This window comes from Zerene cesonia, chromosome Z (genome assembly GCF_012273895.1).
Source record: "Zerene cesonia ecotype Mississippi chromosome Z, Zerene_cesonia_1.1, whole genome shotgun sequence".
Taxonomy (NCBI): domain Eukaryota; kingdom Metazoa; phylum Arthropoda; class Insecta; order Lepidoptera; family Pieridae; genus Zerene; species Zerene cesonia.
Window position 1 is genome coordinate 4751831 of NC_052122.1, and position 18299 is coordinate 4770129.

The window sequence follows — 18299 nt, forward strand, 5'->3', positions numbered from 1 at the left end:
ATTTGGAATATGGTGTCCTTTTTACGAGTGTGTATCTGTGTGGGTAATTTTATGGTATGGTTTTTAATCGATTGAGTAATCGGTAGAATATCATTTCAAATCTTTTAAATCTTTAAAACCTTTTTTTTTCATTAAAAACCGTAGTAAGAAACAGAGTTTTAGTATTTTAAATATTTTTTTTAACAATATCAACATGTGTAGCTTATCACCCCACATTGTTTTCCTTAACCTATTGTGTGCCGTTACTTAGTACTACAATATACTGTTAAAATTAACGAAACACGCTCATAAAATCGACGTCTCAAATTAACGCACGCTAATCATACTAGTAGCATGTTTAATAAAAACTCTAGTCTATTCGATAGAAGTATAGTAGCCTCCGTGTAAATTTGTGACTGGAAAAATACACGATATAAGCGGTACAGTTGCAAAGTTACGTTGGTGGGAGGTTGTAACACACCGGAGTGTAATGTGGTGTGTGACAGTTCGTCACCGGACTCGTTGAGCGAGCGAAGCGGGGGCGAAGCGCGCGGGGCGCAGGCGACGCCGGGCTCGCTGCACAAGCTCGCGGTGCCGCTCGCCCGGTGCGAGGTGTCGGAGGTGCGGGACGCCGCCGTAGCCGCCTGCGGGCATATCAACCCGGATGCGCTCAAGTAAGTTGTTAAAATGATAACGAATACTACTTGTTAAAATGATATTAAGTAAAACATGAAAAAAACAAGAAAATTTTCTTTTAAAGGACGACTCTTATTACACTTTATAATTTAAATTATAAAACACATTACACTATTTTAATAATGAAATGTAATTAAAGTTAAAAAGAAGGGAAATGTAGTGACAAAAGTTACCATGGATGTTTTTTTTTTTATTGATATCCTTGTATCTATAATCTTCGAACATATATCTATTCATATATCCATCATTCATTCATTTCCATTTGACAAAACGTGCATTATTTCAAATGATTATATTGTTTTCTTGCTGACGGTTACTTACGTGACATAACAGAGACCTATTCGAAGAGCTAGTCCCACTTCTACGCGAAGCGGTCGACCGGAAGCAAGAGAACATGCGGCGGCGCAGGCGCAGGGACGCGTTGCGCTTGCACCTCAACAAGATGCTGTTGATAATCGCACAGCGGAAGACTTTCGCTATCAGGTGAGGCTATTAATTGGTTAACTTTTTCCTACTATTCTATTGGTGTTTCGTTTTCTTTCCTAATTTTATCAATCGATATTAGATAATCGATATTTCTTTTTGTTAATTTTTTTTTGGTTATACTATTCGTTAAATCCGTGGGTTTTCGTAGGTGGGTTCATTTGGTCCCATTTTAATATTTGGAGTATTCATAGCAGTTACATTATATAACATATTATACTTCTAGCCAGCAATGACATATAGCCTTCGCGTTAATATTTATTTGTTAATTGATAGCACATTATGAATATGCTATTACAATTTGCACCTTGCCATAACTGTGACCTATGTAAAATCGTTACAACCACGCTAAATCCTTCAAAAAGAGGATCTACTGTATGTCAAAATGTTATAATATATATATATGAAATGTATGTCCCGCAGTCCCTTTGCGCTAGAAGGCGGAGGTCTCCACCCAGCCCTCACGGAGTACCTGGAGGGTGTCCGCCAGAGTCTGGAGGTGGAAGCGGAGAAGGATGCACCAGCTGCTCGGGAGCAGAGGCTTACCTTTGCCGATTTTGTGACCGAACTGATTAAGAGCTTCCCTCGTAAGTTGGTAGATTTATTTTTTCCACTTGTTGCTTGCCTCGGCTTCAACCGGACATAGGTAACACGCGATTAATATGTTGCTTTCTAATCATCAAATTTTTTTTAAATCTGTTTTTTATGTCTGTATGTGTTATGGTGTCTCATCAATATCGCTTTAACAACTTTCCAATCGTGAAGAGCAAAAATGTATTGCTGTAAAGTGTAATTAATAGGATGAAAACAGTGACTCAATGAATATTTTATATTTAAGCAGATTATACTTAAATCTTTATATTTAGTGCATCACAAAGAAGTAGAACATTTCTAGAGAAGTTTACGCATGATTTAGTATAATAGGAAAAATCTGAATATCCTCCTATCATATAGGATTTTCCTCTTCTTCAGCTGTGATTTATAAAGACCGATAAGCAGTTCTAGCTCGATAGTGTGTACCATACAGAGAGAGAGACTATTTCCAAGTGATATAAACGATGTGCATATAAATATTATAAACAGGAAATTAATTAAATGTTTCGCACTCGTATTTTCCACTGAACCTATCCCAGGGCACGTTCCTCTGAATAGTGGTATAAAATGATGGTGATAAATGAGTTTTTTAATGTACATTGTATATTATGTATGTTAAATAAAATAAAATGAGTGAGTTTAAAATTGCCAACAATTTGCTCAGCAATTTGGCGAAATTTTTGTATGTATATTATGTACTCGTATGTTCATTGACCTTTTAACTGTAACAGTGGAAATGTACGGCACGCTGGTGAAACGCGAGCTGTGCAAGTCGCTGTTCTCGCTTTTCGCGGGCTGGTGCGGCCCGCTGGGCAAGCACCTCGGCGCGCTGGTGCCGCAACCGCCGGCGCCGGAGCTGGATGAGCGTCTCAATGTGGCCGCGCTTAAGGTGATTGGGCGATGGGGAGAGAGGCGTGTGGGGGAGGGGGAGGGGGAGATTGGTGGTTAAGTGGTTGTGGGTGGCGAGGGTGTGTGTGAATGTGGCTGGTTTTGTTAGGTGGGTAGGTGTGTGATTGGTGATTGGTTGGTGTGTGTGTTTGTGTGTGTGTGATTGGTGCACACTTTTTGTGTATTGATGCAATATCGACGATTAGATATTAACCAATGTATTGTTTTTCTTAGGCTATGAGTGCGCTGGTGTGTTGTGGGCCGTGTTTCGCGCCAAATGCTCTGGCCGAGGATGGCTCTCTATACCCTTGGCTGAGCGAAATGCTTTCATCTACTAATGATAAGGTGAGTTTACATTGAATGCTTTTCTCCGAAAACACAACAAATGATATGATGAATTTATACAGGAATAATACAAACAGGAACACACAGAATAGCAAAATTATTGGAAAAACAGAGGTCAATTTGTCTTTAGAGATTCAAGTTACAAACATGTTTAATATAGAGAAACATATTAAACAGGCGTAATTCTTAGATTGAAAGTATATCAGCATATAGAAAGAATCTTCATATATACACAAATAGAGACAAAATTTATAAAAATAATGTTTCCATCAGATATACGAGCTGGCCCGGGAAACGATAGTTCTCCTCCTGGACTGTAACCCGGACATCGGGCCGTTGCTGGACTGGACCGTGGACAAGTGTTTCACGGGCCCGCCGCGCGTTGCCGACGGTTGTTTCATGGCACTTGCCACTATATTTAGCGCGCGGTTAGTATTGGGGAGGAGGGGGATACTGGGGGAGAATGGATCTTGTACATATGTATCGTCATTTTTATATATATGTATGCAATATATGTGCGTACAATCTCGCGGGATAGATTCCAACAGTAATGCGTTAATTTGCAAGCTTATAATGTAACGCTTTTGAGAATTTGATGGCGTTCAATTTATGGTTTCTCATCTGTTATCTTCGTTTTCGCTAGGATTTGATAAATAACTATTAAAAAACGCTTTAGCACTTCCAGTTTTATATTACGTATTATATGAGTTTCAGTCTGGCTAAGTCAGAATTAATGTTTAGGTTAGTATAAATAAATCCTATTTATGTTATTTTTTCTTGTTTAAGAATATCAATGGAAAGGTTGAGATCAGTGTCTAATGCATCATTGCCGTCTAACGTACATTCTGTCTGATCACCTTCACCGTGTCTTAACCACAAAAGAGTAATCTCTTCCATTCATAATATTAATGCAGAAAGTATAATATTCAAAAAATATTTTTGTATCATAGAAAGCTTTAGAAACGAATGGAATTTTTTCTACGTTAAATTTACTTCAGGAAGTATCAACGAATGAAGGAATTATTGAATTAATAACGCGCCAACGGCCGAGTAGCCGCGAGGCAATGCGACATCTCCAGTGTCTTAATTTAGTAATACTCCTACAGCTAGGAATTCCCAAGTTGAAAAAAATAATAAATCTGGCGTTTGACTCTCAAATGTAACCGAGAACCTCGGTAGCGGGAGCTGACTTAATATTTACACAGTAATATAAATAAAGAGGAAAAATGTGTGCTTTGAATGTTTATAACGAATAAACTTAAACACTGATTGACCGATTTCAATGATTACTACATAAATGATAAAACTATTTCATGTTTTTGTTTACGAAAGATATATACGAAGTTTAGTGAATTATGTTTACGTTAATTTTTATCTTGGAACATCCTATTAAAGATTTACTGGTTTTTAACTATATATATTTTAAATTTAAATGAATAATATTCAATTTCCTTCAAATACAAATACAATGTAAATAAAAAAAAAAAATCTGATCATTTTGTGCGAAAACTGAGTGTTGAGTGGTGAGTTTTAGGGATATAATTCGCTAATTACAAGGAACGAAACGTAAAATCACGATCCAAATACAAACGCTGAGCGAACATTGCAGCGAGTACCCGTGCGACCACTACACGGCGATCATCAACGTGACGCTCATGTGCACGGGCTGCCCGCGCGCGCCGGTGCACGAGAGCGCGCTGCAGCTGCTGCAGCTGCTGGACAAGCGGTTCTTCGGCGCCGTCGGCCCGCTGCCCACCGACGACGACGGTAAGCGCTTTACGCTTGAACGGCTGGCTGATAGGAATGCCTTCTTCGTCCCTTATACACGCATATATCCTATTATTTCTTGAACACGCATATGTAATGTATGCGCCTTTGGGCGTTCTTAGATGTGGAATAAAATCGTCCGATACACGCGCTTTGCAGTTTCTATACATTACTTTTTCAGTTACTAGCTGCACCTCCCGGCTCCGCCCACGTATACTCTCTTATCTCAAGTTGGATCAAACTGCATATGGTGCGCAAATTTGATTAAAATCGGTTGAGTAGCTTAGAAGTTCATCGCGGTCAAACAACGTGACACGCAATTTTTATGTATATATAGATTTTACTGAATTATCGTGTCGTTATGCGGATTTATATGGATTGTTTAAAAAAAGATAGGTGAATGGAATCATTCCTTCATGTTTTACTGATTGTGCAATTCAATTCATCCTCAAAATTGGTGTCATTAATGCTATGCAAAGAGCTCTTCTTTAAGCTAACTAGGAAACAGTTACAAGTTTGCTAAATAAAATACATCAAGCCACTTGCGCTACAGAGCGTGCCTAAGGATTTCAGGCGTTTTTGGCTTAAAGTCATCACGAGGTAAGTCTGCTTGTTTTCCGGGAGACAGATGTTGGTTTTAAATGTCGTCAAAACCATTATAATTATCGGTATTTGTTATAACGATCGTGCTTGAGGTTATTTTTTTTTGTTTTTTTGAGAAAATTGCCACTTAATTTGTCAGTGTGGATGATGGTGGAAATCCCTTGCAAATTAATTGTTTTATAATAATAATAATTGAGTACCCATATTAGGGGTACGGAGTAGACACATTTCGCGACTAATTCACTGATCGATTAACTGTTAAGGGCTTGTGTTCCACCAGACATCGACTTTTATTAGTTCCCATCGGGAATCGAACCCAGGTTGTCTTGGTTCATCATTCAATAATCACACGTGTTCCATTCTACCAAAAAGGAGCTCTAGGAAATTAGTATTAAATTCATCAGGAATATTGAATAGGGAAATTTCACTATTGTAAATTACGTATGAAATAATGGTAAGTTACATTTGATCTATTAGCTCGATGTTTCGAAGTGCTTTTCTTGTTGTATATAGTTGCATATCTTAGTAACGCGATGTTAGTTTTTTTTTGTTTATCGATTTTTGCTGAAAGACTACTAGACCGATTTGAGAAGATTATTTCAACGCGAGAAAGCTGAATCGTTCCTGAGTCACATAGCCTGTGTTATTATTCGAGGACAACTCGCGCGAAGCCGAGTCAAGCGTTCAGTTTCTGTACGTGTTGTTGATTTTAGATACTATGTAGGTTGTTTGCTCAGTATCGCTAATTGAATGCGAAATTGATAATTGTTTCGATTTTTTTACTTCCAACAGTGGCTGATCCAGGCTGCTTTAAATGTGCTTTATTGTCTTGGTTTATAAAAAATTATGATTATTTTTTATCCTATAAATTTGCCGTTAATATATGTATACATTAATACGTAATTCGAGTATCTTCTTCTAAACATCGCATAACTTTAGAAATACACATTTATGGTTTCTTTAATAATAAAACATTTTCTCCTGTATTGTGTTCACTTCACACATTTAATTACTGAGCGATTATTTGCAAGTGTCAATGCAAATTTCAAACCGAGACGTCTTTTCTAAAGGCATACATTATCGCGGTTGAAGTTAATGATTTCGAAGAACGTTCTCGAAACAATTGATGTTGTTTACGTCAAAGATTTATTCTAGTATATATTTTTATCGGATGTAGTAAATATTTATTGCCTGTATTATAATATAATGTAGATGCAAATAAATGAGACCATATTCAAAACTGTTTTTAAATCGAGCAACAATATGTAATTAATTTAAAATATAATACTATTTGACTGTGGATTGATTTAATATTATAATTGTATTTGATAACACAATTATAAATATTGTTTACATTCCAAACTTGATCCGAACTCGTTCATAAAATCTACGTTTTTAATATAATAAAACGAAGTACATAACTCTTTTGTACGAAAAAGGTTGACACCGACATCTCTGGCGGGGAGTTACCACTCCAAATTTTAAAATAGTACCAAAATACAACAATTTTCTAACTCAAAATGAATCACGTCAATCGGTTTAAGACCAGATATCGGTTAGTATTGGCTTTGCCAAAAAATATGCATGCGGTCGAATTGAGAATCCTCCTTCGTTATCGGGAACATCGGTTGAAAATAATATGAGCAATTCAGTAGGATGATATCATTAGTTGATGCTTACTAGTCGATGCATTGAGCCTGCATTGGAACATAAATGCTTTCAGTGTTCGATGTGTAGCGTTTTGGTTATGCGCCAATGTGAAATGTGTTTAGGGGGTATAAGGTTTGCTGTTACCGCAGGCAATCGACGGCCGCCGCTGGTATTTAGAGGGTATGGCTTGGGTGCTTGCGCAAGATCCACATACCCCCTTATACAGTTAAACTGTACTGGGGAAACGTTAAACCATTTCCCCACGAAAAGAAATGTGTGTTACGTGTTGTGTAAAATTATTGTAGATTGGTTATTCTTATAGCAATTCGTATTTCAAAAATTAATGTCCATCGTATATCAAAAAGCATAAAATGTCCGAATTATTCTTGTTACACCAATGGAATATTAGCGGAACATAGAAGTCATAGCTAGTAGAGTAATTTATGATATTGATTTTTTTTCCGTATTTGCGTCGTGCATAATAGAAAAGCATACGTTGCGAATAGTACGACAATGTCTGTAGTGTGTTTATTTATAATTACCTATTATTGGCTGGGAACGTAATTTATGTATATACATTTCATCGTTTCATAAGCTTTTTATTATATTATTAGCTTCGTAACCGCGTACTTATAAAAGTACCTGGGGAACTTTTTTATGTAATAGATTCGGAATATCAGTGTATATATATCTATATATATTTTATATATAAATCGTATGAAATTAGCTAAATAAACGTATTAAGTGTGAGAATGCGAAACGCTTATTATATACTTATTTTTATTTTGATTGTACACTTGTACGTTTTTACAGTTAGAAGATTAGAATGGTTCGGTTTTGTTTTGGGTTTCTTTTCTCTTCCTTGTATAAAACATATGCCCGATTTTTTTTTCTTCTCTAGTTTAATTTATCCATAGAAAAGTTTCTCGCAAAATCAGTCAGAAAATGGCGAACTCAGAATTCAGTCAAAAAAAAACAATCAGTAATGAGATATCGTCAAAAAACAGTTTTAGGACATTTTTTTGAAAATGGCGGCGCGAACGCAAAAGATAAAAAATGCCGAAGCTGAAATTCGGGAAGAGAATATGAAGTTTATAAAAACTCTCAGAAACCTGACTTTGTATATTTAACATTGGGCCACAAGATGACGGTAAGCGAACACAACCGCCCATGAATATTCGTAGAGGTAGGTCTCGTGCAAATGCATTGCCCGCTTTTAAAGGATAAAAGTCAAGGAAAAAGAAAGGATGAACGACGGGAATAAAGAACTGGTCAGGGTGAGGAAAAGGACGCGGGCCTCCGGCTCCCCTACACAACGAACGAAACACAGTAGCATGCTACTATTTTATGCCGATCTTCAGTGGAGGTGTGGTACCAACCCCGTTGCGAGCTGGCATAATTCTTGTCGACGCGTACTCGACTCCCATTCCAAAAGCCTTTCTAGGCCTAACTACCTAGATGACTTGACTAAAGTCATCGCTTATAGAATTCCCGCGGCCATAAAAAGGAATGATCTGGAATTTGGCAGGTCGACGGGAAATAAAATGGCTAAATACTGTACGTAACATGTACGGTCGTACGGAACAAGACAGTATAATCTAAACACGCTACCACTATTATTGAGTTGTATTATTGTTGTACAACCGCGACGTTGTCTACACGTTTTTCGGTTCTTACTGAAAGATCGAAGGCGTTGTGTCATTGTGTATTTCTCTTTTTAGCTGTGCTACCTCTATGACGTCATATCTCATTATGTAGAGGCGTGGTTTATCGTGGAACTTCCCAGTTGCGGGCGACAAACAATTAATATTCAAGTATGCTCTTGCTTGTAAAAATAGATGCAGCGTATTTTATTGATTAACTGAAATTTGTGTACAGGTAAATATGAATAATATACAAAATGTGAATAATATAGAATAATTAAAACAATTATAAGTTGAATTATTTGTTAACTTTTCACTGTCATGAACAAATGTCGTGTATAGTTCAATAAAGTTGAAATGAATGAAGGAAATTCAAGTCGATACACCTATAATTAAGTGTGTACGCTCTTGGTAAATATACCTTTCTAGAATAAATAATTACCCATTCCTGCTGGTACCTTAGAAAGTTTTAAATGAATTAAACGTTGTGTTACAGTTAATACTCGTCTAGAAGGCATTTTATCTGGTTGGAACTAGTTGTAACTAAATGCTTTTGTTACGACTAAAACTCTTAACTAAATTCAATACTTTGGCCCATATTGGTTTCTGTTTGAGTGAGATACGTACTTTAAGCCGATTCTAATAATGCAGTCATATATTATTATAAATACATAATTTAGTCTATTTGAGCTTCTAAACACGTGTGCTTCGATTTCATAAGTGTGTGTGTGTGTGTGTGTGTGTATTGCGTGTTTGTTTTCCTACGGTTTATTCAAAAACTATGAGACAGTTTGAATTGTTTTGTGTTGAGTATGTTCCAACTAAGGGAACAGTGTAAATCAAAATCGAATCTATGGTTTTTATGACAGCCCTCTATCTAATAAAAAGTATATACAAGAAAACAGCGTCGCTACGTTTCCGCTCCTCAAAGTGCTTTCGAGTAATAGAACCGTAGTATTCAGTTGAATTTTGTTAAATATCAGGTTTTACCCTCTAGCTACAAAAGTGTCTTGGAGTCAGTTTTCTCCGGTCTGAACATGTATAATGTTTAATTTTTAGTTTTATAGCATTGAAATGCTTTATAAATGAGAAATTTTGAAAGAATAGAAAAAATTTGATCACGAGGCAGGATTCGAACCTGCGTTTCTTGCCTAACCGTAGCAACGCCTAGCCTCTCGGCCACCCGTGATCCTGCCACAGTAATCGAATTTCTTCTACTCTTTCGGTTTCATGTGCCTAAGGGGCACCCCACGCCATCTATTGAGATGATTAAGAACCATCACAACCAATACGAAACATTATTTCAATGATTACAATGTTGTATCGATGGAACGCGGCCTTTGTTAAATTTAAAATTTAGTTTTATAGCATTGAAATGCTTTATAAATGACAAATTGTCGCCGAGAGGCTAGGCGTTGCTACAGTTAGGCAAGAAACGCAGGTTCGAATCCTGCCTCGTGATCAAATTTTTTCTATTCTTTCAAAATTTCTCATGTATAATGTTGTTAAAAATCAAAAGGGAGGATAAGTTTAATATCAGTTTGATCGTAATAAGAATATACTGCAATCGTACAACTGCCTAATTGATGTAGTCAGTTGGTAACAAATCACAGCGAGCCATAAAGACTGTTTGCAAAGTGTAGGTAGTTGGGGCGAATATTGTACAATCAACGTATGAACTCCTAGGCGAGATTGTCTCTACGAATGCGTGCCGTTTCAAATCAAGGCGACGTTTTATAGGATTTGACATCTAAACAAGTTTTAACAGGAAAAATAAATATGAAACCAGAGGTTGCATCTAACAGTATTTTTTATTAAGAATATTTTTTCATTAAATATGACAAGTGCTAATACATGTCATTCTATTGATTACGAGTACTTGCATTGATATTGCTATAAAACCTTTTTCTATCCAAGACTTCACGATGTCCTTCGGCGGCTCAGTTTTATATAGAACACTGTTTTAATCAGTATGAAGTAAAGCATTCATGAAATTTGAAAAATGTTCCATGCAATTTTACATCAATTAGTAATCACGTTTCAATATAATCCGGAGCGAATTCTCGGTAGCTACGATTGTAATTTAATTATTGTGTATGCGTTAATGAAAACTGAAATCTGTTATTTAAAAAAAATATGTTCATAAGAGATTTACACACTGCCGTTTTTCTTAGCGTTAATGTTTCCATTTAATATTCAACAGGTATCAAATTGATGTTTAGAAATTTAAAAAGCCGAATTCTATTAACAGTTTACAAATGTACCTATTAGACTACAGGCCCATATAGAAAAAATTACGGGTCATTTGAACCACCAGGTGACCTATCTAGAACGATATAAGAGCATAAAATAATAAGATTCAGCACTATGCCGTCACTTGTAAGCTGTCCAACTGAGTGCAGGTGAGAATTCAAAAGAACAGGTAGAGTGAGTACATTTTGGTCACATATTTTTGTACGGCATTCTTACCACCGATAAGATCCATTAAAAATAATAAGAAAACGCGCAGTGCCGTAAAAAAATGGTGCGCCACAAAGTCGGATTTATTTTTTATTTTCCGACAATTACCGGGCTAAATTTGGTCATTTGATTTTGTACGGCATCTGCGTCATACTATTTCAATACTGCTTCTAATCCATTATTCCGCAACGCCGTACAAAAATCATGCGACAAGGGGAGAAAATAGACGGTTGCAATCCCCTCTCTTTCCGTAGTCCAGGGGGTGATTTGACACAATATGAAATAAATTTATTTTAAAAGTATTTTATGCATAGATAATATTTTTTTGTGTGCCGTACTTTTTCGTTGGTTCAAAGAGGAAAAAAACTGAAAAAGAAAAAATCCATATAACGAAATATTTTTTTCAATTAACAAAACCACAAAAATTGTTACATGTCTGCTAATTTCAGTATCATAAGTACTCGCATATTTTTGGAGCGACGTTCTGTTACGACGTTTAGCATTTGTAGGGAATATCGTATCATATGCGGATGTACTCGGCTTGGACCCGAGTAAGGTGTTTGCGTACACTCACACAAAACACGAGCGAGCTCGTAAAAATCTGTTAACATTTATTCAGGAAGAAATTGTCGAAAATATGCGCATTTTTCAATATTCCTTCTTGCTCAATTTATTCAGACAATTTTTATTGGAAGAGTATGATAATCAGAAGTTACCTAAGTGTTTTGACACGTCAATCAATAAATTATATGTATTTAATAAACAAACAACAATAAACAATAATTTATTTATCAAAACATTTTGTTACATATATGTAGATTAAGAACCCTTGCTCCCACACTAGCATTCCCTGTGACGTGGGAACAAGTTTCTTCCGGTAGGTTTAAAAAAGTGCAACTTTACTAATTATAGATTACAAAATAAATAAATTAATGCTGCTATACTACTTATTACAATTTTGTACGTATTAGTGTGCCTCTCTGTGTATGTGTGTGTGTGTGTGTGTGTGTGAGCGTTTTGGTAGAGGAAATCCTCGGTTCGCGTCACCGACATGCTAATGATAATAGTATATCTATAGCTATGGAGAGCCAGACTAGCGCACGCACAGTAGCAACTTGAATTCATTGAAATTCGTGTAAATATAAATACTATGTATAATTAAGATAATTGTATATTAATTATTTTTTCAACCACTTTGTATTTATATTTTGTTCATGATTTGTTTAACCCATCATATGTAACTAATAAATAAAACATAAAAAATTTTTGCATATAGTTTAAATTACTCTCAACTTAATAGTTCCGTTTTCACTTCTATCGGCAGTCCCACGACTGCTAGTTTTTTTTTTTTATATACACACCGTTTCAGTTCAGTTAGACGTCATATTGATTTTATCATATTATCAATTGTTCTCTTCAAAGATATGTTAATGCCGTACTGTATCAGATGGCCATTAAGTACCCTTAAAATTGTAGCATCACTTTCATCACTGTAAAAGATATGGTCTGCATAAATATGTACGGCATCATTTTTTCCTGATTTATCTATGTTAATACTATTTAAAACAAGGGATAAAATGTAGAAAACTGCTATTTTTCATTAAACTATGATGTTTAAACTTTTGAAATAATTTTCAAAATTTCAGTTTTTGCATTTTTCTATAATTTTTTTAGAACGGTTTCTTTTGAACGCAATACTATATGACAATTGTATTTTATAATATCATGTTAAAAGAAAAGTTCCCGTACAAGGTCAAATGATTTTACAGCTCTATAAATCAAGAAAACGATGAAATTAAGATGATTATTGATATACATTCAAAAGAACAATCATTTTTTGACGGCATTACTTTTAATAGTACTTTTGAGTGCTAGATAATGTTTTGGAACCGAAGCCGTACTTTTTCAAATCACCCCCTGGACTACGGAAAGAGAGGGGATTGCAACCGTCTATTTTCTCCCCTTGTCGCATGATTTTTGTACGGCGTTGCGGAATAATGGATTAGAAGCAGTATTGAAATAGTATTACGCAGATGCCGTACAAAATCAAATGACCAAATTTAGCCCGGTAATTGTCGGAAAATAAAAAATAAATCCGACTTTGTGGCGCACCATTTTTTTACGGCACTGCGCGTTTTCTTATTATTTTTAATGGATCTTATCGGTTGTAAGAATGCCGTACAAAAATATGTGACCAAAATGTACTCACTCTTACCTGTACTTTTGAATTCTCACCTGCACTCAGTTGGACAGCTTACAAGTGACGGCATAGTGCTGAATCTTATTATTTTATGCTCTTATATCGTTCTAGATAGGTCACCTGGTGGTTCAAATGACCCGTAATTTTTTCTATACGGGCCTGTAGTCTATATATTATAATCTGGCATTATGGCTCACACCCAAAAATCAGAGATTACAATGCAATCTGTATTCTTTTTTATAAATGCGATAAAAATTGCCTATATGTTATTCCAGTTGTCCAGCTATCTACGTACCAAATTTCATTGCAATCGGTTCCGTTGTTTATTGCGTGAAAGAGCAACAAACACATCCATACTTACAAACTTTCACATTTATAATATTAGTGGGAATATGATTTCAGTATCAGAATTATATCATTACCACATACGAAGGAAAACGCAACGCACATTATAATGTACGTTCTTATTAAACTTTTCCATGAATTGGATTTAATTTGAAAATATATATAAACAAACTAGCCTTTGCTCTCATGGGTAGGTTTTCGAAGAGCCGGTTTTATTACCATTTTAGATGAGATGTCGACTACTATTAACTATTGCAAAAAAATTCTCTCTTTATTTTTAAAGTCATATAATAAAATAAAAAAATATCTCCTATTATATATATGGGTAGCCTCCCTTAAATATATAACCTATAGTTGAAACTAATATTGTTATATCGCTATGTAAAATAATCAAATCTGCCCAGTAGTTTTTACGTGATGATAAATAGATACATACAAAAAAACATACAAAAATACAAAAAATAAAAATCACAAACACACACAATATATATATGTCACAGTCGGCTATGCAGCTAGTGGGTCGCCTGATGGTAAGCGCTACCACCGCCCATGAAATTCTCCAAATGGGAGAGGCATTAGGTCCATTGCATTAGGACTTTAAATTGGGAAGGGATTAAGAAAGGATTGATGAGGGGAATAATGGAAAGGACTGGGACGGGTAAGAAAATGGATATGGGCCTCCGGCTCCCCCACTTACCGTACGAAACACAATAGCATGCTATTATTTCACGCCGGTTTTTTGTGGGGGTGTGGTACTTCCCCGGTGCGAGCTGGCCCAATTCGTGCTGAAGCTTGCTCGACTTCCACATACTAAATAGCAATTACTCTTTATAAAAGCTATTTATTTAATGTACAGCAATGGTCGGGTATGATAATAGGGCAATGAAAATCGGTTATGTTTTTTTTTATTTTTTTTATTCATCTAACATCAAGTGCGTCCAAGTAAAACATTAAACACTAATACACAATCATTTTACATCAACTCATATTACCTTATATTTAAGAAAATAAGCGAAATTTATAAGAATAAATTATAAAATAGGTAATAAAAATAAAACTAAATGAGATACAAAGACCTTGCAATCTTCTTAAGAAAAATAAGAGACGTAGTCATAAAATGAGACGTAGATATGCACAAAATAAACTTAAGCTTATTCAATGCAAGTAATTTTATCTAGTGTTTGAAATATAATAACCAATGAAGCCTTGTTAGCATTCAATTTATAAACTAACTGAAGAGAACTTGTTATTTCGCGTTATTTCAAAGGAAAGTGATTTAATTCAAGCTGATTGAAATAATCCTATTTATAAATTGTGGCGCAAACAAAATCAAATAAAATGCAATCATCTTACGCTACTTGAGATTATACGGGTTGTCTACATGTGACCTCTATTATTATTTAATGTATAGTTATCGATTATTATGCGTAATAAACATACAAGTATGTAATATTTTAAGCTTAATGATACATGAATGTTTCGTGTTATTAACTTGCACAAAAATAGAGAGTTATTATAATTTTCTGACCCGTCCGTCGCCATAGAAACCGACGGGTGCACCCGTAGAAATTCAATTCGTTCAATAGCCCTGACTGGTTCCAAAATTTATATAAAAATATAGGGGAGTCGACTGACTAGACCATTTCCAAAAGTAGTAAAGGTGAGAAAAATAGAATATTGTCAGGTATGTACAAGAATATTCTTTCAGAGACTAACATTGGATATAATTTTATCACATTAATTTAGAGCTAGGCTTCATTAAAAAAATAGTGGTCCAAACGTCTTTTTTAGAAAAAGTTAATAGTGTCATGGATGTTGTATGTTCATGATTACAATCCGCAACACTTAAGTGTTCCTTGCGCCTCATAACGATGTGGGCCGAAAATCTACCTCGCATTAGCGTATATATAACTGTATAATGTATTTCATATGGCGAATGCGAGTATACTAACACATATTGTAGAAGTAAGTGCCGTACGGGCAGGAAACGCCATTACATAGAAATACGATTACGACCAGAGGCTTAGATAGGCCTCGGTCGAGCTCCTACTACAGGTAACCATTAATTTTTATAACATGTATTACTAAATCTACAATCTTTACAAATTACTCGTCCTCGACACATCAATCGACTGATAGAATTTCTATCTAACTCACGCGTATTATTTAAAACTTTACACTAAAACTTAGTTTAAAGACTCGAAATAGGCATTATAGCCAAAATACTAATGATATAAGCTAACTTATTTATCTAGTTTTAACATTTACCGATTAAAACACCTATACGTTGTTTAACTTCTAAATGTATGTATAAATCATAATATAAAAGCGGGATATTTAAAATAAAATTTAGCTCGTTATGAATGGGTAGTCATACAGCGTAGCAGCTTATTCACAGGCTTATGAGGGAGCTGTCTACGCGTTGCCTTGAATTATAGTATATGGATATTAAACGAGTCTACTATTTTCCCTGGATTAGGAGTAAATGCGATAGTACAGAAATGTAAAGGCTAGGTTTCCATCGTATAACGATTACAACTTAAAAATCGAGAATACATATGTATAAATAAAAATTAATAAGGCAAAGGAAAAACGTTGGTATAATGCATTATTTTAGCTAGTTGGTTTAATAGTTATCTACTTTTTTTTCATTTGATTTTTTTCTTTCGACGTCTACGTTGGTTAAATTTACTGTGTTGCTTACAATTGATTAGTATTTAATAAACGTATTTTTCCCCGTGTACCTAGATCTCCTTAGATGGAGTCTATATTCTACACTGCTATGGAACTATTTATACACGTGCTACGATGCTCTGACTACTGTAACAACCAATTGAGTAAGCTTCGTTCATTCCTTTCTTACAATCAATCTGTTAAAAACGAGACCATTATATGAACTACGTAATTTGAAATGCGACTGTGAGATAAGATCGATTGTGGAATATGTACAAATGTGCTCAATGTGATTTACTTTTTAACTTGATTGAATGTTATTTTTCACAAAAGCGTGTGTGATTTCGCGCACAATATTTCGCCGCGTTTTAATATAAAATATGCAGGATAATATTTGATTAACCGCAAACATAGTGTCGCTACAGGATGGTCCTGTGATGGATGCAATCATTTGTTCATCGTACTTTATAGTCGTTAATATGTAAAATGTAAATATAAAGCTTCTATTACAACATTACAAATGATCAGTCTATATGCGAAACGAAGTAAATAAACACAACATAAATGTTAATAATATTATCCTCCTTCCAGGCTTTGCGTGTTCATCGTCTTAGACTTTTATAATGAAGATGCTTGCATCGGATTTTTGATTTTTCAAACGAGCTCTCTCGACATGCTAATTGGATTGCCTGCCGATTGCGACTCGATCGCTTCAACGTGGCATAACCACAAACAATATCTACACGCGTTTTGTGTATCGCATTCCGCCACGATAACGTAGTGTCGATTTGAACTGCACCAATGTGGGAATACTCGTTGAGATTAATTTCAAAGAGCACTTGAATGGTCGTTTATAAATTGTTATTTTTATATAAAAATAAAAATGAAATAAAATATTATGAATTATATTTAAAAGGGTAATAATAGAATACGATTATTAATTTATAATGTCAAATTCGGCAGTTTAGGAACCGCGAGCCCACTTCGAGATGGATAGAACGACACGCTAACAAACGTTACCGATACAGCTTAACAACCAATTAGCCAACGAAAGCTTATTACGTGCCGAACGTTTTATGTAGAAATAAACTTTCATGCGAGGATTTATAATCTTAATACCCGTCTCAGTATCTCGCATGCATCGTCTGAACAAGTTTATAACAAGTCGTCTGAAACTAGTTACAACTGCTTACAACTGAAGTGAATAAAAATTTTGGTACAAACAGCAAAAAGTTTTAATATTCGCACTTCAGTAACTATACTTGTTTACCGGTTTCCGTTGAACGTTGTTAGAGGTGTAACATTTCTCTGAAGCAAATAAACGGGTGGACATATTCGAATAAAGTATGCAGAAACGCTTATTTATGATTACACTTACCTACGAGTATATTATATAATAGGTCTGACTTTTCAATCCTTGGTTTAAGCTTTGTCTTTGTCAAATATCGTATAATGCAACCGTTTTTAAAATGTGTTGTAATTGTTCTTTACCATTTTACAGGTGTCATTTTTATGTTAATGAGTATGACAGTGAGCTTTAACTAACGATTGAAAAATCGTCTCCAATACGAACATTATATGTAATCAACTACATTGTTACACACTGGCTAATTGACCAGCTGACATCCATATATCTAATATCTAGAATATCGAAAACGTGACCGGTACTAAAGACGCGTTCACAGGATATCTAATTAAAATTCGTTGTTGGAAACCCAATCTCTTAATATTAAAAATAAAATATTCAAATACATAAAATCAAAATCAACTACTCGTGACTGTGTGAATGATATTTTACATTCAAAGCTATTATGATATTATGCTATTTGAACTGAAGCAATGCAATTAATCCCAAATTACACACGTTCTACATGAAATATCTTAAATGTATAATAGTCATATTGAGCTATAGTAAATTTCGAAGATATGTTAAAATTATAATACGATATGCGAACCTCTATTGAAACTCACAT

At 35.0% G+C, this 18299-nt stretch overlaps 1 protein-coding gene across 11 annotated transcripts in view; it reads left to right on the forward strand.

Moving 5' to 3' along the window:
- LOC119835884 (protein furry) overlaps nucleotides 1-18299 on the forward strand; it is a 103340-nt gene that overhangs the window by 17731 nt on the left and 67310 nt on the right. For all 11 annotated transcript variants that reach the window (XM_038360971.1, XM_038360974.1, XM_038360973.1 and 8 more), the window contains 7 exons: nucleotides 486-653; nucleotides 1009-1158; nucleotides 1582-1745; nucleotides 2484-2641; nucleotides 2875-2985; nucleotides 3259-3413; nucleotides 4595-4752. In XM_038360971.1, the coding sequence (XP_038216899.1) occupies nucleotides 486-653; nucleotides 1009-1158; nucleotides 1582-1745; nucleotides 2484-2641; nucleotides 2875-2985; nucleotides 3259-3413; nucleotides 4595-4752 (1064 nt within the window). The remainder of the gene's footprint in view (nucleotides 1-485; nucleotides 654-1008; nucleotides 1159-1581; nucleotides 1746-2483; nucleotides 2642-2874; nucleotides 2986-3258; nucleotides 3414-4594; nucleotides 4753-18299) is intronic.